Source organism: Lissotriton vulgaris, chromosome 7 (assembly GCF_964263255.1).
Source record: "Lissotriton vulgaris chromosome 7, aLisVul1.2, whole genome shotgun sequence".
Classification (NCBI taxonomy): Eukaryota; Metazoa; Chordata; class Amphibia; order Caudata; family Salamandridae; genus Lissotriton; species Lissotriton vulgaris.
Genome location: NC_141695.1, coordinates 946,521,192 through 946,548,970, shown reverse-complemented (window position 1 = coordinate 946,548,970; position 27,779 = coordinate 946,521,192). Strand labels below are relative to the sequence as shown.

Below are 27,779 nucleotides of genomic sequence, written 5' to 3'. Positions count from 1 at the left end.
TGCGTGTATTTAGGAATATTTGTGATTGCATAATCCTATGCACACAAGCAGTCTCCTGGCCAGAACTAGTCACATGGAGATCATGAGTTTAGCCCAGGCAAATACAACCAGGGTATGCAACCAATCATTTTGGTAGTCTGTAGCAAAGCTACCTTTCAAAAAAAGTGCGAACAGCAAAGCCTCTGATGCTGTATATCAAGGTTTCTCTTTTTTTCTCAACTTTTATAACCAGTAGTGTAAAAGTTCATACATTTGTGTGATTAGTCGCTTTTTCAACCTCATTACCCATGCGGCTATGCTTTTAACAGTGTAGTGTGATATTTGCATAATACAAGTGTACAGCAGATTGCAGTGCAATCACCTGGGAGTCAGTATTAGATTATTTGCTGTTGTGCCAGTGCTTCAGAACCAAGACATTTTGTGTTTTACAATAGTGGGCATATGAAAATGCTTAAAGAGTACCAAAGGTCCTTGGAGGTAAGGAGGAAGCGAGCAGAACATCTTCGTCTAATGGAAAGCTTCAGAATTATTTCCAGAGAAATTTTCTTCTCCTCGGCCAGCAACTAGAAGAGCAAAGCTAGAAATTGCAGAATCACAAGTATCTCAATGGTTGAGGAGGGACTACTTGCATCTAAGGTCTAACGTCTTGCTGTCACCTGGGACCTAAGCAGTCGTAAGCTTCAGGCAGCAGCATCACCTATCTGCATCAGACCTGAGAACCTCGGCCTTTCATGTAGCATGCCATGTCTGGACCTGTCCAGCTCGGAGTGTAGATTCCGATAAAGAAACACCGGAGAGTGGATAACAGAACTCCACTACATTTCTTAAGACATATAGATGTGTCCTCCTTTCTTACTTTTTATCTCCAAATTCTTTATTTTTTCTTCTCTTTATACACTTAAAAAATGCAGTTTATTTTTGTTTACAACAGAGTAAACCTTTTTTTGTAAATGATCGAATGTGTACTAACGGCTATGTGCTTCTGTTTTAGAATACTGGTTTATTATCCACATATACAAAAAGGTCAAAACTACCTTTTAAAGAAATGGTCATGTTGTTTTTAAAATACAGACACTCCAGTTAAACTGTTTCTACTTCTTCCAATTAAGCAGTTGTGGAAATTGTGGCAAAGGCAAAAGGTTATTGTCCATGATCCCGAGGTGTCTTCAAGTCTGTAACTAATTCAAACACAATACTCTTGCTTTCAGAATCAACTTAATATCACATCTTCACCACCACGTCTCGTCTTGAGAAGGTAGTTATGGCCAAGAATACTTTCATGACTGATAGTCTGAGGGGTTCATAATAGTACAGGGCTTGAAAGTGGATATTGCAGTAGGGAACCATAAGAAGGCTGGGTTAAATTATCGCTGCTTACAATATTACCTCACTATTTCTTTATATGCTAACAAAATATGTATTTTGTTTTTCAAAACTATAGAAGTCGCAAACAAGTTACGCACTTTCCTACTTAAAATTGTTACTCTGCAGATGAGACGCATACAAACCTTCTAATCCTCCTGTAATTTAGGTGCACGCTATTGGAAGGAGTTTGTCTCAGATCGTTCGTTTTCTCTTAGATAGAACAATGAAAAAAAGCAGGAAGAACCACTTTCCCAATAATATGGTTGTGTGCTGCAGGTTGCACACAATGTACTTCCATCAAAAGTAACGCTACCAAGCTAGGTACAAAAGGAAACAATGGTGACAAGATCTGGACCAGCAGTACTTTTACCATTCCCTGTAATGTGGTGCTTCAGTAACACTCTTCATCACATACCAAGCATTGGCAAAGCCAAAGGTCTCACCAATGCGAGAGCTATTGGCTTTGCCAATGGTGTACATTAGCATGACTGCTGTGCAGCATAGCTAAAGGTTAAGGAAAAATGTGCTTGGACGCTGTCGTAGCGCTTTTTTTTTCTTATGTTGGGTGGGGTTTGGGATAATACAGACAACAGGAGTGAGGGAGAGAATAAGCAACACGGGCAACAGAAGAGCAATGGGTGTGAGAGGAATATCCAACATACACAATGGGAAAGAAGAAGTAACACTAATAAGGAGGGGGAGTGGGGGGGGAAGAAAGAATACTAAAAATAAGCAACACAAAAATAGTACTTCAATCAAAGCGCGACCAGCGGAAGAACACTAATCAAGAGGAAGCAGTCAAGTACTTGGTCCATGCTCCACACAAACAAGAGTAAGTGAATTACGAAGCAGCAAGTAAAAGTGATAATGAAGCCAATGAATGATAAACAGTGGGCAGGCTCCAAGCCCCTTGTGGAAACGAATAGTTTCTTACCTGTCGGTGTAGTTTTGCAGCTTGAAGATCTTTCTGGATTTGCTATGCATTATTCCGCGGTCTTGTGGTTGGGTCCGGAATCGTAGTCTTTTCTTCTTTTTTTTTTTTCACCCCCGTAGCCCAGGTGGGCGTCGACGTCCCACCTTTTGGTGTATTTCCGGTGACGTCAGCATGCTTCCTGCGGAAGCTCCCACTCTTGGGCGCCATCTTCGGATTCTTTTTTTTTGTGTTCCTTCTGTTACCGAAGTTATGGCAATGTTCAACAAAACTATTCACCGCTTTAACCTCTAAGGTTTGTTTTTCCAAGTATTGTCTTTGTTTAAACCCCCTTTTCTCTCCAGCCTCATCTTTCTGGCGGAGGTCGGTGGGTTCGCTAGTGAATCCAGAAAGATCTTCAAGCTGCAAAACTACACCGACAGGTAAGAAACTATTCGTTTTGTAGCGTGAATCTTTCTGGATTTACTATGCTGTGCATAGACTTTGTAGCGGTTTCTCATGTTTGTGGCGGCTGGGTGGAAGATGAGCGTCGGTTATTGAATATGTGCTGAAGCACCTTTTGTCCGACTTGTGCTTCCTTGTTCATCTGTATATTTACACAGTAGTGCTTCGTGCAAGTGTGCACTGAAGCCCAGGTTGCCGCCAGGCATATGTCCTGAATGGGTGTGTTAGCTAGGAAGGCTATTGTGGTCCCCTTTTTCCTGGTAGAGTGGGCACGTGTCCCTCCTTCCAGTTCCTGTCCTGCCTGCTTGTGGCAGAACTGTATTGTTTGTGCGATGCATCTCGCAATTGTACCTTTAGTTACTGGTTTCCCCATGAAACTCTTTGCGAAGGACACAAAGAACTGCTTTGTCTTCCTGTGTTCCTTTGTTTTCTCAATGTAGTGCATGACCGCCCTTCTGGCGTCTAGAGTGTGCAGAGCTCGTTCAGCGCTTGTGGCCGGTTTCTGGAAGAAACTAGGTATTTGTATGGTCTGGTTCATGTGGAACCTTGACACCACCTTTGGCATGAAGTGTGGGTCCGTCCTCAATACCACCCTATCATTGTGAATCTGTATGTAGGGTTCCTGTAGCGTTAGTGCCTGTAGCTCGCTTACTCTGAGCAGTGAGGTGATTGCTACCAGGAAAGCTGTTTTCTTGGTCAGCATCTCTGGATATGCTCGAAAGGGTGTTTCATGAGCTCCGTTAGGACTAGGTTAAGGTTCCATGCAGGCGGTGGCACCCGCTTTGGTGGTGCGATCCTCTTTGCCCCTTCCAGGAATCTCTTAATCACTTGTGATGTGAAGAAACTCCTACAAGTTTCTCCTCTTGTGTAAGCGACTATTGCTGCCAAGTAATCTCTCAATGAGGATGAGCTTAGGTTCTTGTCGAGCAGGTGTGTGAGGTATCTTAGCACTGTTGAGTCCTTTTGCATTTTGTTGTGAAGTTTTTCTCTCCTGCACCACAGTGTAAATCTCTTCCATTTTGATACATAGCACCTTCGTGTGCTGGGCCTTCGTGCCTCCCGAAGTACCCTTAGGGTGCTCTCTGGCAGTTTCAGATGCGCAAACTGTATGTCCTCAGGAGCCATGCTACTAAGCTCAGGCTCTCTGGCTCTGGGTGCAGCACCTCTCCGTTTTGCATGGGGAGAAGGTCTTTCCTTCTCCCGAATCTGTGGGGTGCACTCTGTGTCATCTCCATGATCTGCGAGTACCATGTTCGCCTGGCCCACTGCGGTGCGACCAGTATAAGTGTCATGTTGCTCTCTCTGCACTTGCTGAGTACTCTGTGCATCAGTGGTATCGGGGGGAAAAGCGTAAGCAAGTGTCCTCGACCAGTCTATCCATAGGGCATTCCCCAGGGACCCCTCCCCTGGCCGCCTGGATGCGAAGTTTTGGCATTTTGCATTCTGGCGTGTTGCAAATAGGTCCACCGACGGTGTTCCCCACCTGTCAAACAGCCTCCTTGTTTCCTGTGCATTGAGCTCCCACTCGTGGGATGCCGATGTCTGTCTGCTGAGCCAATCTGCCTCTACGTTGTCCTTCCCTGGTAGATGTATGGCTAGCAGGTCTATGTTGAGAGGGAGGTCCCATGCCCATATTGCCTGCGCTAGCTTTGAAAGCGGGGCTGATTGTGTCCCCCCTTGCTTGTTGATGTAGAACACCGCTGTTGTGTTGTCGGTCTGGATCAACACGCTCTGGTTGTACAGTTTTGTCTGGAAAGCCTTTATAGCGAGGAAGATTGTCTTCAACTCCAGGTAATTGATGTGTTTGACCGCATCCACTGGTGTCCACAGACCCCTCATTCTGAGTTTCTTCATGTGAGCTCCCCATCCCTTCAGGGATGCATCTGTGGTGATGGTCACTGTTGGCGGCGTTAGAGGTTTTCCCCTTGTTATGTTCTGCCATTTCTTTCTGCACTGCGTGTGTTACAACCACTAGATCCTCCCAACGACCTGTAACTTGTGACCATTGTTCTTGTAGCCATTCCTGTAAGGGTCTCATGTGCAGCCACACATTTGGCACTAGGTGTATGCATGATGCCATCATGCCCATTAGTTTGCTCGCTGTTCTCACTGTCCGAGCTTGCCCCTTCTGGTAGAGCCATGTCTCCTTCACCAGTGCTAGCGATCTCTTGTTGCTCGGGAACACCTTGCTCTGTAAGGTGTCGATCTGTGCGCCCAGGAAGATCTTTATTTGTTCTGGCTCCATTGAGGATTTGCCCCAGTGGATGGAGAATCCCAGGTTCATCAGAATGTTTGTTACTCTTTGTGCGTGCTCCTTGCACGTCCTGTATGATCTTGCTTTTATTAACCAGTCGTCCAGGTAAGGGTACACGTGTATTCCCTCCCTTCGTAGGTGTGCAGCGACTTTTTACTAGGCACTTTGTGAAGACCCTTGGTGCTGATTTGAGTCCGAATGCCAGTGTTGTGAAATGGTAGTGGTCTTCTCCTATGGTGAATCTGAGCAGATGCTTGTGAGCCCTGGTCATTGGGATGTGCAGGTAGGCATTTTTGAGGTCTATGGTGACCATGAAGTCCCCGCCTTGCAATTGAGGAAGTACCTTTTGTAGGGAGGTCATTTTGAACTTTTGCGTTTTTATGAATTTGTTTAAGAATCTGAGGTCCAGGATGGGTCTCATTGTTTCGTCTACCTTTGATACCAGGAAGTATGTTGAGTACACGCCCCTGTTCCTTTCTCTGTAAGGCACTGGTTCTATGGCCTGTTTTTGCAGGAGCTCCTTTGCTTCCGCTTGCAGCAGCTGTAGCTCTGTCTTTGCTAGCTGTCTTCTTCTTGGTTTTCTAGCTGTTGGTTTCCCTTCCAGCTCTATGCAGTACCCGAACTGTATGATGTTGAGAACCCATTTGTCTGAAGTTATTGACTTCCATTCCTGGAGGAAATGCTTTAGTCTTCCTCCCACTGGGCTTACATGTTCTCAGGTGTTCACTTTGTGTGACCCCTGTGTTTTGTCCTTGTGCTTCACCCCGGGGGCTCTTCCTTGGGTGCGCACATGTTGCTTTGGCAAGTCACTTGGAGGGCGGTTGCTGGCCCCCTCTCCTGTTCTGACCACGTCCGTTCCCTTTTTCTGCGAAAGGACTGGCCTTTCTGCTGGTACTGCCAGGATTGTTTCTGTTGCCCTTGCTGTGCCTGGTGGGCTTGGAACACCTGGTGTGTTGTTTCTGGTTGATTTTCACCTCTCCCATTAGGTCTCCGAGATGGGGTGCCTCTTTTAGTACCTCTGAACTGCAAAGCTCCCATGGACCTTGCCGTTTAGTTATCCTTTTTTAGTTGGCTGAGCTTCTCGTCTACTGGGGCCCCGAACAAAGTTTCTCCGTTGAACGGGGTGTTAAGGATGCTGTGCTGCACTTCTGGCTTGAAGCCTGAAAATCTTAGCCAGGCTTGTCTCCTTTCTGTAATGCCCATCATCATGAGCCTGCTGGAGGTGTCAGCTCCGTCCAGGGCTGTTTTGATGCAAGAATTTGCCACGTTCTTCTACCAAGCTTTCAGCTTTCTCCTTGAACTCTTGAGGCAAGTTTTTTATTAGCTGGCCCAGTTCATCCAGGATCTGGTACTGGTGTCTGTTCAGGAGTGCATTGGAATTTGCCATGCGCCAGTGCATAGCGGCATTCCGTTCAATTCTCCTCCCTACTAAGTCCATCCTCTTGCTTTCTTTGTCTGGAGGTGGTCCTGAAGTAGTAGGTACATTGGCCCGCGAGCTATAGGGGAGATTGACTTTTGGCTCCCTATCTTGACTATCACCTACCCAGCCGGACTTCGGACAAACGCTTCTGCGTCTCTACTGACCTTATCTTCCCCCTCTCCCTTCCCCCCCCCGCACCCTCCCCCCCCCTCCCCCCCCCCACCCTCCCCCTCTCCGCTCCTACCCTTTCCAGCTACTGTCCTCTACCCTCACCTGCCCTTGCCCTTTGTCACCACCCTGTTTTTCTGCGAACCTCTTCCCCCGCCACTTGAGACCAAACTATTTTGTCTGATGCCCGATGGAGCTACTTGGTTTAGCTATAGGGGAGATGGGCCTTTGATTCCCTCCGTGGTCGTCACCTACCCAGTCGATCCTTAGACAGGCTTCCTTTTGTCTCTATGGTTGTCTCTTCCCTTATCCTCACTTTCTCACCTCCCCTACCCCCCTCTACTTTTTCTCTCCTTTCTCTCCTCTAATGCATTGCTGATTGTTTGATATTATGCTTACTGGCTAACCTTTTTCTGGTATATGGTTGAACCACATTGTTACACCTCCTTTCGTCTCTCCTGTCGGCTCCTCCCTCTATGTCTCTCCTTCTCTCCTCTCGCAATGTAATGAGACTGAACTATTTTGTCTCATGCCCGATGGAGCTACTTGGTTTAGCTATAGGGGAGACGGGACGTGGATTCCCTCCGTGGTCGTCACCTACCCAGTCGATCCTTAGACAGGCTTCCTTTTGTCTCTATTGTTGTGTCTTCCCATATCCTCACTTTATCACCTCTCCTACCCCCACTACTTTCTCCCTCCTTTCTCTCTTCTCCTAATGTATTGCTGATTGTTTGATATTATGTTTACCTGTTGATCTTTTTCTGGTATATGGTTGAACCACATTGTTGCACCTCCTTTCTACTCGCCTGTTGGCTCCTCCCGCATCCTCTCTCTATCTATATCTCACCTTCTCTCCTCTCTCAATTTATTTGAGACTGAACTACTTTGTCTGATGCCCGATGGAGCTACTTGGTTTAGCTATAGGTGAGATGGGCCGTGGATTCCCTCCTTGGTCATCACCTACCCAGTCGGTCCTTAGACAGACTTCCTCTCGTCTCTACGGTTGTCTCTTCCCTTATCCTCACTTTCCCTCCTCCTCTACCCCCCACTACTTTCTCTCCTCCCCTAATTGTATTGATGATTGTTTGATATAATGTTTACTTGTTGATCTTTTCTGGCTTATTGTTGAACCACATAGTTACACTTCCTTTCGTCTCTCCTGTCGTCTCCTACCGCACCCACCCTCTACTTATGTCTCTCCTTCCCTCCTCTCTCAATGTATTGAGACTGAACTATTTTGTCTGACGCCCGATGGAGCTACTTGGTTTAGCTATAGGGGAGATGGGCCGTGGATTCCCTCCTTGGTCGTCACCTACCCAGTCGGTCTTTAGGCAGATTTATTTTCGTCTCACCTTATTGTCTCTTACCTAGCTCCTATCCTCTCTCCCCTGAACCTCTCCCCTTGTCTGCCCTGGGATCACTCCTTACTGGAATTTGGACGTTGCCTTGACTCGTCTACCGGTTTGTGTCCCCTTCACCCTTCCTCTCCCCTTCCCATGCTGGGTCTCTCACCCACCCCTCCCCTTTCCCGCCCTCATTATCTGTCTACTTCCCGTGCTCCAACCCCCCCCTCCCCGGAATCTCTCTCCTTGCCTGCTTTTCCCATTACGTATTTGTGCTTATTGTTTATCTCTACCTAACATGTAACTATGTTGCCATTCTCTAAGAACTGTGTAACCTTTGTAATGATGTAACCTGTAACTATGATCTGATGCTCATGTAAAGCGCTCTGTTACCTCCGGGTCTAGCCAGCGCTATATAAAACTTTTTAAAATAAATTAAATAAATAAATACATAAATAAATGTGGCTGCGATGATGGAGTCTGCAGAGACCGTGCCCTGGATGTAGGGTGGGTCTTTGGAGGAATGTTTATATTTCTTCTCCGTCCTAGGAGTGACGGATTTGCAGGTCGCAGGCTCCTTGAAAGCCTCTTTACCCTGTGCCATGACACTTTCTAGCATGGGCAGGTACTGGCTCCTGGTCTGTGTGGGGAGCAGTGTCTCTAGAAGGAAGTCAACCTTCTGCTTCTCTTCGTCGAGTTTCACCCTGAAAACTGCAGCTGCATTCCTGATGACTGTGTTATAGACCCTAATTTCATCTGGCGGCAAGGGCCTCGAAGGATACGTGCCGATGCTTTGTTCTGGTCTCTCGGCGTCGACGTCCTGCCATTCTATCTCCTGAGTTTCCGAGGATGCCGAGCCGAGGAGCGTCCTGCGGTCGTCGTCCACTTCATAGTCATAGTAGGAGGCCTCTTCCTCTTCTGGATCGTCGAAAGTTTTGACGTTCTCCGACTGTTCATCGGCTTCTTCCTCCACTATCTCGACCACCTGTGTCTTAGGTTTCGTCGGGATTATGAAGTCCTTCATCGTGGCGTCAAATTCTTTCTTTCGCTGCAGGAGGTTTTCCATCTCGGACTCGCGGTGTCTCTTCTTTTTTTCCGTTTCGGCAGCATGTTCTGCGTCTAATGGTTCTGCTGGTCTTTTCGGCGGAAAGCTCGGCGCTGAGCTGACTTTCGGCGTCGAAGGTTTCGGCGTCGAGCTGACCTTCGGGTCCTTCGTCGGCGCCGAAATTTTCTTTGGGTCTTTTTCCTTCGGCGTCGAACGCTCCTTTTCGGGAACGTTTTTCGATGACTTTGGCTGTTCTTCAGCTCTCGACGCCGGGGACTCCTTCTCAGAGGATCCGCTGGGCCTGGGTTTTGCTGCGGACGCCGAGGTTTTCGGCGTCAGCGCTTTCGAGGCTTTCCCCTCGATCTTTCGAGACTCGGGGTCTCTCGGGGCTCTAGGGGCCGTAGTGTCTCCTACCTTTCCAGGAGTCTTCGTAATATCGGTCTCTACGACCGTGTAGCCATCATCTTCGGCGGCGTTGTTATTCTCTTCGTCTGATGATAACCCCAGGTCTCGAAGGGACGTTGGCTACCCCTTTCCCTGCATGCTGGAGTTGGCTACCCTCTGTCTCGCTCGAACTCGCAGAGTCTTCGGCGTGAAGGCGGAGCAGGCGTTGCAATCCTCGCTCTCGTGGTCGACCGGTAGGCAAAGGTTGCAAATCGGGTGCTGGTCCTTCTGCGCGTACTTGTGGTGGCAGTTACGGCAGAATTTGAAGGGAGTGTTGTCCATATCCTGAGTTCAGGGAGCCCCCTGAGCTCGCAATCCCCGATGGACGTCGAAGTTATTGAAGTTCCTTCCTTCCTTAGTCGTCTTCTTCGATGGTGTAGTCTCCTCTAGTCTCTCCCAATCTTTTCGTGCAAAAATTGCTTCTTTTCCTTCTTTTTTCTCCAAAAATGTCTGGAGCCCTTTCGGGAACGATCCAGACCCAACCGCGGAAAAAAGAATCTGAAGATGGCGCCCAAGAGTGGGAGCTTCCGCAGGAAGCATGCCGACGTCAGCGGAAATGCACCAAAAGGTGGGACGTCAACGCCCACCTGGGCTCCGAAAAACAAAACAAAAAAACAAAGAAAAGACTACGATTCCGGACCCAACCACAAGACCGCAGAATAATGCACAGCATTGTGAATCCAGAAAGATTCACGCTGCAAAAATAATCTTTCTTGCAGGTGACAGCGTATGCTCAATCGCAGCCAAAACAGGCTATGTTGTTTCATTTATTTGGTGTGGGCAGTGAGTCTCTAGTGCTTGCTGTCACGTGGATGCTCCATTGTGAAACACTAACAACATGACCCTTTGACGGGGCAAGCCAGCCGCCTCAATCTGGCCTTGAGTCACTTACCATATCTGGCCCACAGCTGGGGCTGTACTCCAGAGCATTCTCGGATCAGGATGGGAAATTCAGGGTTTGCCTTCTTCAACTCCACGTAGTGCTGTTCGATGAAATCCCTGTAGAAAACAAAATGCCAAGTTATACATATAGTGCATTTTCTGAAATAAGTGCACATCACTGACAGGTTTACCTAGCACAAGGTATCTGAATTAAATACCAGCTGGGCTGTCTGGTAACTAGAAACTGACACAGGATACAATTTGAGAGAGTGCTTGTAAGAAACATTCCTTTCAAGCAAGATTCAATATCATTGCAACAAAAGGGATTTATCAATTATGTTTCCCACCACACACAGCAAACTCGTAGGGTGTTGTCAAGGAAAAGAAAGCCATACCTGAGCCAGAGGGCAAATTATGTTGTGGTCCAGGGATGGATTGCTTTTAGAACTTTCCCAAAACGTGTGCTTAATACAGTCTGCCAAAGTTCATAAAGATCCCTTGACCAACATCACCACCTACAGATAGCAACAGGTGGGGTGTAGGATGAGACAGCAGAACGGAAATTGTACGTTTTCAATGTTGTCCTCTGTCATACAAAGAGAACACAATCAGAAATGTATCTTGTGCATTGCTCAGGATGAAGAAGAAAGGAGTAGGGCATGTGTCTTGACAGGCTTTTTGGCCCTAGTTGGCAGTGATATAGACTTTAATCTTGCTCACATCTAGGATATGTATTCCTAGCTTGTGTTGGCCCTTTTAGGCCCTTTCTTTCAGACATAGAAGAGGCCATCTATTGCCTATTGGCTTTGGCCTGTCATTTTTGCTTATAGTAGAGGTTGGATCCTGTGGTCCTGACTTTATATTACACATTGGTATGGTTTATGTAGGTACTCTGACAGAGCTAAGGGTCATTTCATCCTTTTTAGGCCTACAAGGTCCAGAACTAGAGAAGCTCCATTTTGATGGAGCTGAGAGGCTTCAGGGGTAAAGGTAAAGTTTATAGTTAAGGCTGTTGACTGCTAGAGGAAAACCAGTCAGGACTGCTTCTTATCCGAGGATTGTGTTTGTCTCTTGGGCCCAGACGTAACAAGCAGCTGGCCACTGTGGTTGCGTAAAGAGCTCTGGAGCTGGCACAGGAATTCGGTGGGAGGCAGCCCTCTGTTGGAAATTTCCATGAGGGGAGAGGAATCCACATTAGCGAGCTGCAGGAGAGGAGGAGTGGTCAGTGCAGTTTGGTTCTTGCAGAGGAGAGAGCAGGATGTCTGCTGGAGCTGCAGAATGCAGTGCAGTTCTGGAATGGAGAAAGAAGGCAGATAATTGCTGAAGCTGAAGAGAGAGCAGTGCAGAGAGCATCAAAGCAGATGGAGGAGCTGAGGCTGTCAGCTGGAGCAATTGAACCAGAGGCCTGGTGTTGTGGTGACGGAGGGAGAGACAGAGAAAGCCCTGATCCCACCAGAGACAGAGAGAGAGAGCCCTGATCCCACCAGCGTCAGAGAGAAATCTTCCTTCTAATAGGTGAGGTAGTCTAAACTAGTCCCCTTTACAATTACACCTTAATCTTGTCTTTATTCCCTAGGCTATTGTATGTCTAATCCTTTTCTTTCAGCGGTGTGTTAAAGTTCCTGTTAGTCAAGAGACCCCACTGATAACCTTGTACTGTATGCCTAATCCTTTTCTTTCAGCGGTGTGTTAAAGTTCCTGTTAGTTATAGAGACCCCGCAGATCTGTGTATGTGCATTTCATCATTGTTATAATAAAAAGAGACCCCAGTTTTTAGTGAAGTAGTGTGTATTTGTTGTTTTTATTATTGTAGTAGCGAACCCTTAGTGAATAGAGAGAGAGACTTCCCAACATAGAGAGACAGAGAGCTGAAGGTATTCATAGGAAAGTGGTCGTCATTGGTAAGTGGCGTTAGTGAGAGCACTGATTGTGGTCAGTGTGTATACCCGCAAGATTGTGGCTTGAGTGAGCACCGGGGGGACACTGTGTGTAATGAGATCGCCTCTAGGGAAAGTGGCGTTAATGAGAACACCAGGTAGGAGACTGGTGCTTAGGTCCGCCGGATTGTGGACCGGATAAAAAGTGAGCACTGGGGCTGCAGCCCAGTGTGTAGGCACGCCAGATTGCGTGTCGAGTGAGCACTGAGTGAGAATCAGTGTGTAATGGTAGATAATCAGAACTGCCTCAGGTTAGATTAGTCTGGACCCATGTGGTCGCGAGACTATGAGGTATGAGTGTGGTGTAGGGCATGGATGTCCTTAGTAATCAGTGAGTATTCTTAGTATCCCTATAGATTTAGTGGTGTTTCTGATGATATGAGCTTGTATATTGCGATTTCCCCATCCTCAGGTAGGTACCCAGGTGCCTGGATAGATGGTCCTGAGGAGGGAGGTGGTTACGTTCCAGCTGGGTTAGAGGGGCTCTCAGGAGCTGATCCCATCTGGTTCAAAACTCCAGTCGCTACAGGCATGTCAGCATTTCATGCGTTGACTGTCTACCTGTAACCGTCATGATCCTAAATCAGCTTTTTACACCACCATTGAGTCGAAAGTTCCAAATGAAGTAGCTTCTGGGTTTGTGAAGACAATGATGCCAACAATGTCTCAAGAGTCCTTTGGAGGTGTTGAACCAGGAAGCGCTCTGTGCCCTGGAAATCGAGGGCCATATACCCTTATCTATATCGGAAAGACCGGCTTGTTGCAGGAAGTGCCCCGCTCCCGCGGCAAAACTGCTCTGGGTATTGTCAAATGAGATGAATTCCACGTAGCAGTCATGTATGTGGAATCTGGGAGCACCCTAAAGGCCTGTAGTCCCAACAACGGAAAGTGTCTAACCAAGGGGGCCTGTTTCAAAACCACTTTCACTGTATGTTCCCATAAGGAAGCGGTGTGTTTAACAAGGTCCGACACCTGGCTGACATCTCGCGCCGCGCCCCCTACCCCCAGGAGGAGGCCAGACAGTATTTTTCCAAGTTTGGGACCACCAGTCCCCCCTCCTTTAGCGGCAGGAATAGTAAGTCCCTTGCGACCCTGCTAAAGAACCCCCTAAACAAGAACCCCCTAATGATCAAGCTCAGTCACACGATGAATATTTTTAGATCTGGCTTTAGCCCAGAAAGCTTAATTTTAATGAAATTATTACACAGCAGAGCTTGCTACTGTTTCCATAAGAAGAGTGCTTTTTTCTTCACTAATAACTGTGGTGCCATTTGATAAATCTGCTCGAAACGAACCCCAAAAAAGTTCACCCACCACTGCTCTATCATGGAAAGTTTTTTGTGCTGACCCCTCAACCGTGGCCAGGAAAACAAGCATTGGCATAGCCAATAGGTCTCGCCTTTGGGACCCTATAAGTGTTTAGTTATACAGCACAATATCCTTGGTGCAACAAAATCAACTGTTGCATGGCTAAACAATAATAAGGTGCCAAAAGCGAGACCTATTGGCTATGCCAATGCGTGTTCTCTCTGATACACAAACACAGGGTCTCTGTGTGTCTCTCTTAACTATCTTTCTCTCTAACGCACACACACGTCCTCTCACTTTCTGTCTTTTCTTTCCCTCCTTGTTACATGCACTCGATTTTTCACGTACGTTCTTGCTTTTTCTCACTGGCACTCCTGTTCTGTCTCTGAAACGCACTCTCTTAAACAAACATGCTCTCTCTGTTTCTCCCTCACTATCTCTAATTCTCTGCTCCTTTCTCCTTTTCTCCCCTCTTTCTGTATATACCTGTTGTCCCACTGAGTTGGAAAGCCTTCTGTGTACTCTGCAGCTTTTCAGAAATATGGGAATGCGGGAGGGAGCAAAATAAAAAAGACACTGCATATTTTTAAATTTTTATGTTTACATGGAAAGGAGCATTAGTGAATGTGCTCACACCCTTGCAAATAGTTGTTACATATTAACAGTGCATTTATTTGTTCATACATTACCAGAACGTACCTCTTTTTGAACGCGCAATTTTAATGCCTAGAGTTGTATGAATTTGACTGTTTCCTGTCTATAACAAGTATTTGCAATGCAATAGGTCTCACATTTTAGAAACTTTGACCTATTGCTATAAGGTTTAAAAAAAACAAAAAATAAGACATTGTTATTTAAAATGCCAATAGCTCAAAATCTCGCAATTGTCAGACCTATAGCATTGCAAATGTTTGTTATCTCAAGGCTCCCAGATGCTCACTCCCACTGGGTTATCTTGAACCTTTTGGAAAGCTTTCTGGCCTCCTGACAATTACAAGAAATATTTGGTTTTTCCCTTGGGCACGTGTGTTTTCATTTCATTTGTAAATGTTTGAGGAAGCAAAGGTGGTTAAAGTAATGACACAATTATGTTTATAGCAGTGCAAATCTGCTGAATCAGATTTGCATCATGTAAAAAGATTTCGTAAAAGCCACTAAAATCTCATTTTTAACCCTTTTGTCTCTGTATAAAAGTTTTGTAGTCACAAAGCCTGTGATTCCTAAACAAACACAATGTGTTGCAACTGCAAACCTTTATAACAGTGCATCAAAGACCTTTTAAGAGTATGAAAAGTTTGTGATTTGTAAAATAGGCTTTGTGATTCATTATGAATCACAAAAAGCATGGGATACAAGGGGCGTCCCACTCCCCATGGGATAGCTTTCCCTTTGCGAATTCTCAGCAGCCTTGGAAGGGAGCAGGTCATATGACCAGGGTGTGAGCCTCTTGAAGTACAACCAAATGAAAAACCTTTCTTAAGCAGTGGAGAGGAGTTGGCTTAACGGCTAGGGCGGTCGACCTCGAATCTGGGGAACTGGGTTCGAGTCTCGGCAATGATGCTGAACATCCTGTGATTCTGGGCAAATCACTCATTATCCCTGTGCCTAACAAAAATGAACTTGTCCTCTTGTAACTCAAGTGGTGCTATGTAAAGCGCGCCGATACCCGATTCGGTTCAAGTTTGTGCTATATAAAACTCTATAAAAAATAAATTTTAAAAAAAGGCAGTCCCTGTCCCTTTACTCTATATGGGCTGATTTAAACAAGGGCCAGAATGTACTAGGTTTTTAAACTCATGACTGGAGTAACGTGACCGTGGCATGATAAATATATAACCGCATTTCGCTAAGCATATTCGCATATTTATCTTGTCTCCAGTTCCAGGAAAAACAATAACATGTGACGAACGTGACCCTACCTCATCCGAACCCCAAGCACACATCTCCCACCGGCGCCTCCGACCTGCTGAGGAGGGAGAGGAGCAGAGATCCTGCAGGGGTCGGGTCAGTCAGCACCACAGACCACTTCTTCCGCTCTGGGCAAACAAGAGAGTGGATTGGGGCTGGGCAGAAGGAGGAGACCTCCAGACTCGTGAATGAGGCTGGGGGCAGCGTTCCTTTCTCCCGGCAGTAAACGCACGGAGCTGGGAGCCGCCAGAGGTACGAACCGTGATGAAGGCACAGCAACTCCTGCGGGTGCCCCCGCCGTGCAGAGCCATCACACATGCTTCCTTTTGTTACTCATGACCAGCCTGTCAATTATGACAATTTGCAGTAAACGCACGGAGCTGGGAGGAGCCAGAGGTACAAACCGTGATGAGGGCACAGCAACTCCTGCGAGTGACCCTCTGCCGCGCAGAGCCAGCACATGTGCTTCCTTTTGTTACTCATGACCTGCGTGTCAATTAGGACAATTTCTCGAGAGTTGCAACGCTGCAGGTTACGATCTGCTAGGAAAGTGAAAGCACGCCCGCACACCATACTCGTGCACATCTCCTGTCACCCTTCGGCAGAAAATCAACGAAAATAGATCTCGCCAAGCGCGCAGCGCATGCGTCGCTAGGCGAGACCTAAAAAAAGAGTATAGTCTCCATACAGCGACACCAGGTGGGTAACATCTCCCACCCGATTTAATCCCCCACTGTCCCATCATCTACCAAATCCACATGACCAGTGGCTCTAAAGCAATAGCAACAAGAAACAGCGACAGCCGCGCAACCCTGTTGTGTTCCACTGCCAACCATCGGAGTGGAGTTTATCAAGGCACACCTAGTAGTGGGACGTTTACAGCAGTTTCACCCACGCCTGAAAAGGAGGTCCAATCTCCCTCGCCTCCAGAATCTGCATGGGGTATTACCAGTCTACTGTGTTGAAGGCCATGGCAATGAGGGCAAGCTCTTCGTTGCAGCCCTCCACTTCGTGTAAGTTGTGCCTTAACCTCAGAAGGTTCACAGTAGTGTTAAAACCAGAGACGAACCCGCATTGGTCCACATGCCAATAACGGAGCATAACCGAAGTGACAATGTCTTGCAAAGTACCTTCATTATGGTATTGATCATCATGAGCGATCTGTAGGTGGACTGGTCCGAGCCATCCAAGTCTTATTTCAGCATCAGAGATGCAGCCCTCCCACATAGCCTTGGCCTCTAGATATATCTTCAACAAGTGTTGAGTGAGAGAGGGGGAGATGGTCTGATAAAACTCCGCAGGGAAGCAGTCACCACCAGGCGCCCACCCCTTGGGCAGCAGCTGAAGCTCCGCCTGAATCACCCAGAGGAAGCCCTAAAACGGACAAAAACTCAGATATGCGTTCAGGGTGAGGACTGCAGTGCACCTGCTCAGATGGGCCTTAAAGCTGTCCACTTTTCCCCTCTGCGTGTATACATCTCTGCCCTGGGGGAACTTAACATGGAGTATGCGGAAAGCAGAGTTTCTTGCCACAGAATCCATGCCATTAACCTCCCAGAGTAGTCCCCTTCCCTGTGGAGAAGCTGACGAAAGGACTGTAGTGTGTATTCTTCCACCACCTGACGTTGGACCTCCAATTCCCTCTGCCTACTGGATGTAGCTGCTGCAAGCGCACCAGCTCGTCCTCTTTCTGGTATAACTCGACCTGTAGAGTGCACCTAACCCCACAGGAGAGGCCAACACAACACCCCTGGATCACAGCCTTCATTGCTTCCTATTTAGTGGACCTATGAGTGGTTGAAGATCAATCTTAAAATAAACTTAGACATAGCCTCTGCCAGCAGCAGGGTAGCAACAGGTGTGGGCACCTGGAGGGTGGAGCTAGGGGCTGACGCTTGAACTGGAGGGCGGTCAAAGTCCAAGTGTCAGCCCCTAGATCCACCTCCAGGGGTATAACTTTTTCCCCCAGGCAGGCTCCACAGCTACTGATGTGGGGGTGGGGGAGGGATAGAACGACCCTGCAGTCAAACCCCCATCCCCACCCGGCCACCTCCCCAAGGACTTCCACTGCTCCCAGGTACCCACCAGCAACCAGGTGTGCATGCCTCGTCCGCAGCCCAAGACGTGTCCAAAGGTAGGCTCCAGGTCAAAGCACCCCCCACTGTACCCCCTTACCAGTCATCCTTAGGGCAAAACACACCGGACATGGGGCTTAGGCCAAGTGCTCTGCACCTCTGATGGGCGCTGGTGTGACAGTCACAGCAAACCTTCTCTGGGCTCGAAGGCCCCCCATCACATCCTTCAGCCACTACTGGCGGGACTCCCCAGCTGGCCGAGTTAGGGCTGCAGGGGCCCCTGTAGTCTTTGAAGCCCTCCCAGCGGTCTGCGTCATCTGAGGTCTCCTTGCAGTCCCAGCGGGGCTGGGGAGAGACCCATGGAGACTGCGAGCCATTATGGATGGGACCCCCGAACCAGGCCTGGAGTCACTGCTCCCCCCGGAGTCGCTTGCACACCTAGAACCGGGGGAAGGGAGCCCGCAGGCTAGCACAACTCCCCGCGTCATGGGCTCTGCAGCTTGATATTTGATATTCATGTATTTGTATAGCGCTGAATCACCCCTGAGGGTATCTCGGCGCTTCGGACGGAGAAGCATCCATCTGCTGCCGATAAGAAGACCGCCACACCAACCATGTGGGCCTGCGCTTGGGCTCCAGAGTTACCATGAGCAATCCGGGTAATATTGCCAGCTGGTCCAATGGGAGCGGGAACCTCTCTCAAGACCAATGCGGGCCCGCTCAAAGCCATGCAGCACTGCTGTATGTGTCCCTAGACCAACTGCCGCAGGGCAGGCCGTCACAAGGCACCCAGCCTTCGGGATAGCAGGAGCGACCAAGGAGGGGCAGAGCGCCCCCCGTCAAGACCAACAGATGAGAGGAGGGCCTCCCCCATGGGTGGATGTCAGCGGTGTTCAGTCAGGATTATGCAGCAGAGAGCCGGACCTTCCGTAGCGTACATCCTGTCGACCATCTTCCCTGGTCACACCCCCGGCACAAGTTAGTCTGCTAACCATAACTGGTCAATTTCTGTGTTTTTTTTTGTTCAAACATTAATGTCACTGAAATTTTCTATAACGTTACTTTAACCTTTGTTTTTTCCGTGAATTAAACTTTTTTTAATGTAAATTAATAGTTTAACCTCTTGTGTGCTCATGACTAGGTCAGCTTGTCATGAGCCACGGCGCTCGTGTGCTCATGACGAGCTGACCTCGTCATGACCGCGCGCGTTCCGTGGAACGCTGGCATGCTGGGCTAATTCCCCTGCTGTGCTGAGCGTTCCATTGGAACGGGTGTGGTCATGACTAGCTCAGCTCGTCATGAGCACACGAGCGCCGTGGCTCATGACGAGCTGACCTAGTCATGAGCACTGGGGCGCTGTACGCCCCCGCCGCACAGCGGGGGAATTTGCCCCGCACCGAAGGGGTTATTGCCATACGTGAAGCCAACCCCCACAGCCTTTATGTAGGGCTGTTTCTTTTTCCTCAAAGGGGAGGGGGGGGCAACATAGCCCTCCTCCCTGAGCCTAGTAGGCCTTGGGAACCTCCTCAAATATGGCCTTTTATTTTCCTCCCCCACCCATGGCCATTTATTTGTCAAAAAAGGGGAAGAGTCCCCCCCCCTCTATTTTGATCCGTTTCCCTCTTGCCATTAGTGCGGGCACGGAAACATGAAGTCTGCTTCAGTTGACCAGAGCAATTTTAAAGCTGGCTTTAGAGCAAACTGTGTTCGCACCCATTTGGAGGGAGATTCAAATGTGCTCTAGTCAACCAGGAGCATATACAGGTTTATCTGCCCGCGTCGATGCAGGCAGGTTCCAACAATGAGCTCTCCGGGACATTGCTTGTGAGCCGGCCCCGGAGAATGCAGTCCCCTGGGCCATTAATGGCTCAGGGAGGGGAACCATGTGGCCCCCACTTCCTTAAAGTAATTTACGTCAGGGTGGACCTTTCTTGGCTCGCGGGGGGAGAGGTCACCATTTTTGCCCTGCGGGTCAATGGATGACTTGGGGGGCCTCCCCATTTACACTAATTTTGGCCCCAGTGGTGGGCTCCTCTGAACCTCAGGGACACAGTGTCAAATTGGACCTAGGTCCAGTTCTACCATGACCATTTACCATTATTGGCACTTTGTGCTTCTTGGCGGTATTTCTGCTTTAAAAACTTTGAAAATTAATATCTTCAGTTTACATTCGATTACTGTCATTTTGTTTATAAAATTTGGTACTTTTTTTTTAACTTGTTTAAGAATTTTTGTTTTTCATTTGAACTTAATTGCTGTCTTAGTACTGCATAAATTCTTTATATTTTCCCTCCAAGTTAAGCCTCTCTGCACTGTACCATAGGCACCAAGGGTTTGAGCTCAGGTTAATTTAGTTAACTTAGATAATAACCACAATCCTTGTTTGGGTGAATAACAGAAGTACGTACCTACCCCCAACTAATAACCACATTTCTTACACTGTTTTTATATTACATGATTTATTGATAGATTTTAGTACTTGTTAGAAAGATTTAGAGCATTATCCATTTACTGTTTTGTAACAGGCGGGACAGGGATAGGCAGGAGATGTGTTTTTGTTATGACACTGCCAGGTTTTATTTGGTGGTAAAGGAAGTCAGTACAGGTTTTACGTGGGACGGCTCTCCTTGGTGATCGGCTTCTTTCTAGGCGGCTCTTGGTAATCACCCCTTCTTCCCTTCGTCTCGTCAGATTCCTTCGGCGTGTTACGTCGTCTGGCTCCATCTTGCCCTCGTCACCGCCGGTAGGGAAAACAAGAGAGGGACGTATCAGGATAGATACTATATGTGCATGTGAAAAAGGGGGGGGGGGGGGGGGGGGGGGGAGGGGGTTTGAGTGAGGACAACCCAGTGCTCTAGCAAAGCTATGGAGGGTGAGTGAAGTAAACACCGTCTATTAACACAAGGGGCTCGGGGATGACTTTTGCGTTTTACTTTCTTTCCCACCCAACCCGCTATACGTGCACGCACCTCTGTGAGCCACACCCCTCCAGGGGAGCGGCTGGGCAGCTCGCACGATCGTTGGCCTCCTGGCTTCTGTGCTTCGTCCGACCTCCGCCTCGATGCTCTCTCGACCCTCCTCCTCCACGATTCCGGGTCCTGGTATCTCCACCTCCTCTGATTCCGAGGGTTCTCGCAATACCGATCCTTCTCTCCTCTCGTCCTCCGGTCTCGATGCGTCTCACCTCTCCTCCTCCGATAGCGATGTCTCCCGCACCTCTTCCTCTTCCCACGTTCCGCCGCTCTCTTTGCTCTTGCTCCACGCCGCACCTCTCCTTCTACTGACCGCTCCTCCGGTGTATAGACACACCTGTGCTGGCTCTCCGTCTTCATTTAAGGCGGTGCCGGACTCCGCCTCCACTATTCCGCCGGACCAGTTAAAGGGGCCGATGCCTTCATCCTCGTCGTCACAACTGTATCGCTCCTCGTACCTGTTCCATGTGGGAGGAGGTGGGGGCTGTGAAAACCAGAGGGAGGGGTCACAAGTTACAGTCTCACACGAGGGCGGCGCGGGCCACCCGTCCCCGTTACATATTTATAGTTTGCCTGAGAGCACAGTTAGGTCTCTTAACATTTTCACAAATATTTTTTCGTTGTCTGTAATGTGCTAATACTTAAAGTGTGTTTTTATGCAACGTCTATTATAAATCAAATTTTAAATGCAAAATGCATTCTAAGAAAATGCAAAACAAACATTCTAAAATGGGATTTTATTTTGTAGTAAATCGACAATATAGAGCCGTTTTACCTAGATGCATAAAGAAATAAAATAAAGTGCAATTTGTTCTGCATTTACAGTGTTCATTTTGAAACATTGGAGAGGATTCATTGCTAGATGCTTTCGTCAATGCTGGGTCTGCAATGACAAGCTTGTCAGGTGTTCTGATTAATGTTCAAAAAGCAGCACTGCCATTCTGAAAATGTTTTTTTTTTTTTTTTTAACCAGCACTCAGGGTAGTGGAATTCCTATAGCCCAAAGCCCGGGACATATTGTTTGGGGTCAAGGGCAACACGTTTTAATGTGTATTTTGCCCTTGGGACAAGTAGGCCCAACCTCCCCCTACAACCCTTTGGCTGCCAGTTTACAGTACCAAATCATTGATCAGGGAAAGGCATTGCTTGGAGTTAAAGTAATATTTGTGTCCATGCGTTAATGCTGGTCCAATTTGTATGTATGGTTCATTAATGCAAAGGCTTTATTGTTAGGGTGGGAGCTCTAAGTAAATGTTGTAAGCTCAGACTGCACTACTGACAGTGGTTATAGTATAAAAATGTGTACACACGTTTTCAATGTTTAGCAATATGAGGCTATGAATACTGCTCCCAGAATGCTATCTGATTAGATGCAAATATTTGCAGAAGCTTGAAAGCAAGATTGAAAATTCTTTGCTATCAAAATAAATGCCCACCAAAAAAATGCAAAAATCATTTCCCTACACTAAGGAAAAAATGGAGGTATCATTTCTTTGCAGCAACATTTAGTAAAGTATGTTGGTGTACGTTAGTATTTCCCAAAAATATTTATAATGGAAAATCACTGTAACCAGTAATATAAAAATAAGCAGTGGTAAAGCCAGTAGGTCTGAAATTGTTGGTCAGCCTTTTGCTTTTGTCAATGCGCGAGTTGTTTTGGCATAGTTTTTGTAAAACCTTAGTGTGGGAGCTGCCGGGCCCTCACCATTATAACAAACCATGGCAAAAGTAAAAATTGTTTGGTTCTCAAAAAGCACACATTGCATAGTAGTTCCTGGCACTGAACAAAACGACTGTCGAGATGCTCCTTGTGAAAGATCAGAATTATGTCACTCACAGTGAACCTAGCTGATAGAGAGCAAGAGAGAGAGACAACATTTTAATAAACACAAAAAGTCATGGTTAACGCCAGACCTAATCTGAAAGAAACACGTTAGTGTTAGATTCCTTACCTTAGAATATCCCCAGGCGTCAGTCTGGATCCGGAAACTTTTGCGTAGCAGTACCCCTGCGCGTCGGTAGGCGTCGTCTGCAGGCGTCCCCTGCGGCTCCGCGTCCGTCGTCGGCGTCGTGCGCCGTGATGACGTCGCTGGAGTATATAGACGCCGCCTCCGCGCGCTGACGTCAGTTCTTCTTTTTTCCGCGCCAGTGGACGCAGATCTGAAGAGCAGTACTCCGGTCTTTGACCAAGTTTTTCGAAGTTAATTACTCACTTGTGCCTGATAGGATGCCTGGGTTCAAGCACTGTGATGACTGTGAGCGCACGATGTCGGTCACAGACCATCACCGCCTCTGTCTCCGGTGTCTGGGCCCCGACCACGACGTGGACTCCTGCGTCGACTGCCGGGCCCTCACCAACAAGGCTAGGCGGGAGCGGTCCCGCAAGCTACTGGAGCTCCGGGTGTCGGCCCCACGTCGGGACCGGGAGCGGTCCCGGTCCGGCCGGAGGTCGAGAGAGCGTTCGAGGGAACGATCGCGGAGCCGCGCCGAGCGTTCCGGAAGTCGACACCACTCGTCAGGCTCGTCAGGTAGGAAGCATAAGAAGTCGGGGCGTCGTCATCGTACCCCCGACTCCCCCCGACGCTCGCGCGATGCGGCCGGGGGCTCGGGTGACCCCGGCTCCGCGAGAGTCGCCGGCGCGGCCTGCCTCATACCCTCCGGTCCCTGTGCACGGTGCGACGCCTGAGGAGATCGAGGCGTTCCTCATGGCCATGAGGGCGCTCGGTTCTCCGACGGGGCCTACGGTGCCTTCGGGCCCAGTGCTACCGTCTGGGGGTCCTGGCGGTTCGGGTGTCCCTGCCTCGGCGCCGTCGGGTGCTCCGGCCCCGGCGCCGCCGACGGCTCCGACCCCGGCGCCGCAAGGGCCTTCGGGATCGGCGCCGGCTGGTCTTCCGGCCTCTCCGGCGCCGTTGCCATCGGGGTTACCCCCGACGCCGCCCCCGCGCGACGCCGGTTCTCCGGTGCCGGCTCCGGCCGGCGCCGTCCCCTTACCTTCCCCGACGCCGGACGCGGCGCCGGACGGGCGTCGCTCGACGCCGGTCCCGGCGCCGATGGGGCCCATGAACCCCGAGGAGCCGGTCTACATCGTTGACTCCGAATACGGAGAAGATGGAGAGTTCGGTGAAGGTTGGGAGGGGTCCGAGGACCCTCTGTCACGCGAGTGCCAGTATGACCCGGACTGGACAGGTGACTTGGGGGATGCCAGTGGTCTGGACGACTCTCCTAACCCTGGTTTGATCTCTCCTCCTTCCGTGGCATCGGTGGAGGGAGCTGCATATTCTGTGGTGCTGATGAGGGCTGCCAAGGCCTTACACCTTGAGCTCCCCGTCGCGGCCGTGAGGCCTAACATCCTCACCGAGGTCTTCAAACCGCAGTCATGCCCACAGGAGCCACTGCTGCCGTTTAATGAAGCCTTGTCAGACGTTCTGTTGGGCACTTGGTCCAGGCCCGCTTCAGGTCCGCCTGTTGATCGGAACGTGGCCAGGCGCCACCGTCCTTGTCCGGACGACCCCAAGTTCCTGTCTACCCACCCCACTCCTGAGAGTCTGGTGATCCAGGCCTCGACCTCCCAGTCCGCATTCCCGTCGGCCCCGCCCGACCGGGAATCCAAGAGGTATGACCAATTTGGCAAGAAGGTCTTCTCGTCCATTAGTTTGGGCCTGTGGTCTTGCAACACCGCCTGCCTCTTGGGCCGCTACACCCACTCTGTGTGGGATACGGTCGCGGAACTGCTGCCAGAATGCCCCATGGAGGTGCGGGCAAAACTCGGTCAGGCTGTGGCTGAGGGCCGAGATGCAGCGAAATATTCGATACGGTGTGGTCTTGATACGACCGACTCGCTGGGCAGAGCTATGTCAACGACAGTGGCGATTCGTCGCCACGCCTGGCTGAGATCCGCCAATTTTTCGGCAGACGTCCAAAATACACTGATGGACATGCCGTTCGATGGCTGTCACCTCTTCGGTGACAAGGCGGACCACGCGCTGGAACGCTTCAAGGACTCCAGGCTCACGGCCAAGTCCTTGGGTCTCTCGACCCAGCGTCAGCAAACGGGTTCGTTTCGTCCCTTTCGTGGCCAAGGAAGGGGCGCCCCCACACGTGCTGCCAGCCACGTGCCGCAACAATCCTTTCAACGCGGTGGCGGCCGTGGAAACCGCCGTGGCGGCGGTCGGGGACAACGGCGGGGTCAGACCACACCTTCCCCCGCAGCATCTACCCCAAAATCCTCCTAGTCCGTGCTTTCGGCCCCATGTGACGCCAGTGGGTGGCAGGGTTCGCCATCACCACGCTCACTGGTGCACGATCACTTCGGACAGGTGGGTGCTGCAAATCGTCCGAAGGGGCTACTCCCTCCCCTTCGAGACCTCTCCTCCAGCCATGCCACCGCAGAACCACCGTGTGTCGGGGGACCACTTGACACTTCTGCAGGAGGAAGTTACGGCCCTCTTGGCCAAGGGGGCCATCGAGCGCGTTCCTGGGCCAGAAGTAGGGCGTGGTTGTTATTCCCACTACTTTCTGGTGCCCAAGAAGGACAAGGGGGGCCTACGTCCTATCTTGGATCTAAGGAACGTCAACGGCTTCCTCCGGAAGGAGAAGTTCAAGATGTTGACGTTAGCTCAGGTCTTGGCTGCTCTAGACCCACAAGACTGGATGGTAGCGTTGGACTTGCAGGACGCCTATTTTCACATCCCCGTCCTGCCGGCCCACCGGCGTTACCTGCGGTTCACGGTAGGCCAGGAGCATTTTCAGTTTATCGTGCTTCCCTTCGGCCTTACCAGCGCCCCACGGGTGTTCACAAAGGTGATGGCGGTGGTCGCAGCCCATCTGCGCAGGTTGGGGGTTTCAGTCTTCCCCTACCTAGACGACTGGTTGTTGAAGGCGGGCTCGCCCCAGACAGTCGTCCACCACCTTCAGATGGCGGCAGACCTCTTGCACGACCTGGGGTTCTCCATCAATGTGCCGAAATCACACCTGTGTCCCTCTCAAAAGCTCCTTTTCATCGGAGCGGTTCTGGACTCGGCACAGTTTCGGGTTTATCCTCCGGAACGGCGGGTTCGGGATATTCAGGCTTTGATTCCCATCTTTCATCCGCTATCCCGGGTTTCGGTCAGGTTGACGCTGCGGCTGCTGGGACTGATGGCTTCCTGCATCCTTCTGGTGCATCACGCTCGGTGGCGGATGCGGGCTCTGCAGTGGGACCTGAAGTTTCAGTGGGCCCAGCATCAGGGCAACTTGTCCGACCACGTCTTGATCTCGGAGGGCACTGCGAGACAACTGCAGTGGTGGCTTACGGACCGCGATTGGGTCAGGGGCAAGTCCCTCTCCCTTCCCCAACCGGAGCACGTTGTCGTGACGGACGCGTCCCTCCAGGGCTGGGGTGGCCACTTGGGAGAGGCAGAGATCAGAGGCATCTGGTCTCCGGCGGAGTCCCGGCTCCATATCAACCTGTTGGAGCTGCGGGCGATTCGTCTGGCACTGAAGGCATTCCTCCCCTTTGTCAACGGGAGTGTGGTGCAGGTGTTCACCGACAACACCACCGCCATGTGGTACTGCAACAAACAGGGCGGTGTGGGGTCGTGGACCCTTTGCCAGGAGGCTCTGCGCCTCTGGCAATGGCTGGAACGTCAGGGCGTGACTCTGACGGTTCAACACCTGGCAGGTTCTCTGAACGCCAGGGCGGACGAACTCAGCCGTCGGTGCTCGATGGATCACGAATGGCGTCTGAACTCGGACGTGGCGCAAGGCATCTTTCTGCAATGGGGAGAGCCTTGGTTAGATCTATTCGCCACCGAAGAGAACGCGCAATGTCATCAGTTCTGCGCGTTGGAGTTTCCAAGACGGCACTCGCACGGCGACGCCTTTCGGCGCGAGTGGAGTTGCGGTCTGTTATACGCCTTTCCGCCTATACCACTTCTGCCCAGAGTGCTGAAGAAGATCAGGCGCGACCGGGCCCAAGTCATCCTTGTGGCTCCGGACTGGGCTCGAAGATACTGGTATCCCGAGCTACTCAGCATGTCAGTCGGTCCCCCGATCCGCCTGCCCCTTCAGGAGGACCTTCTGTCGCAGCAGCAGGGGACGGTCCTCCACCCGAACCTGTCCAGTCTCCACCTCCATGCTTGGAGATTGAGCGGCGGCAGTTGAGGCCATTTGACTTGCCTCCTGAAGTCTGTGATGTTATTCTGGCAGCCAGGCGTCCCTCCACTAAGTCGGTATACGCCTGTCGGTGGAACAGATTTGTGGCATGGTGCACAGCAAAGGCTGTGGATCCTCTTTCTGCCCCTCTTTCGGAGGTTCTTCTGTTTCTTCTTTCTCTTGCCCAGCAGGGCTCTGCTCTGGGCACTATCAAGGGCTACCTTTATGCCCTTTCAGCCTTTTTAAGGCTTCCTGATCAGCCTTCTTTGTTCAAATCCCCGATTGTAACTCGATTCTTGAAAGGCATCACTCACATGTTTCCACCTGTTCCGTTTGTGATGCCTCAGTGGGATTTGAACCTGGTTCTGACCTTTCTAATGTGTGCTCCCTTTGAGCCCCTTCATTCTTGTCCTCTCCGTCTCCTGACTTTAAAGACGGCTTTCCTGGTTGCCATCACCTCTGCCAGGAGAGTGAGTGAGCTCCAGGCTCTTTCTGTCCAACCTCCTTTCCTGTCCATTCATCCTGATAAGGTGGTTCTGAGGACTAGACCTTCTTTCCTGCCCAAGGTTGTTTCGGCCTTTCACATCGGGCAGTCCATCACCCTCCCTTCCTTCCTTCTTCCCGCCTCCGCATCCTTCAAAGGATGAAGAGCGGCTCCATCGTCTGGACCCAAAACGTGCGCTTTCATTTTACATGGATCGCACACGCCAGTTCCGGGTGGATGACCAACTGTTTGTTGGCTACGTGGGTGCGAAGAAGGGACGGGCGGTCTGTAAACGAACCATCTCTCGATGGGTCGTCCTCTGCATCAAAGCGTGCTACTCTTTGGCTCGGAAGGAGCCTCCTGTTGGGCTGAGGGCCCATTCCACTCGGGCCACGGCGGCTACCACTGCCCTGGGCCGGGGAGTCCCCTTGCAGGACATTTGCCAAGCGGCTACGTGGGCCTCGCTGCACACCTTTGCGAGGCACTACTGCCTGGACAGTCAAGTCCGGAGGGATGGCTTCTTTGGCCGTTCTGTCCTCCAGGACTTTCTGGTGTAGTTTGTATTGGTTCGCAGACCCACCACCGGGGTTGGTATTGCTGGGGTATGTATTCTAAGGTAAGGAATCTAACACTAACGTGTTTCTTTCAGATGAACAAGTTACTTACC

General features: G+C 50.0%; 1 protein-coding gene across 1 annotated transcript in view; it reads right to left on the bottom strand.

Moving 5' to 3' along the window:
- NDUFA2 (NADH:ubiquinone oxidoreductase subunit A2) overlaps window positions 1-27,779 on the bottom strand; it is a 123,255-nt gene that overhangs the window by 1,193 nt on the left and 94,283 nt on the right. Inside the window, exon 2 of the mRNA XM_086931386.1 lies at window positions 10,307-10,413. Coding sequence (XP_086787512.1) covers window positions 10,307-10,413 — 107 coding nt within the window. The remainder of the gene's footprint in view (window positions 1-10,306; window positions 10,414-27,779) is intronic.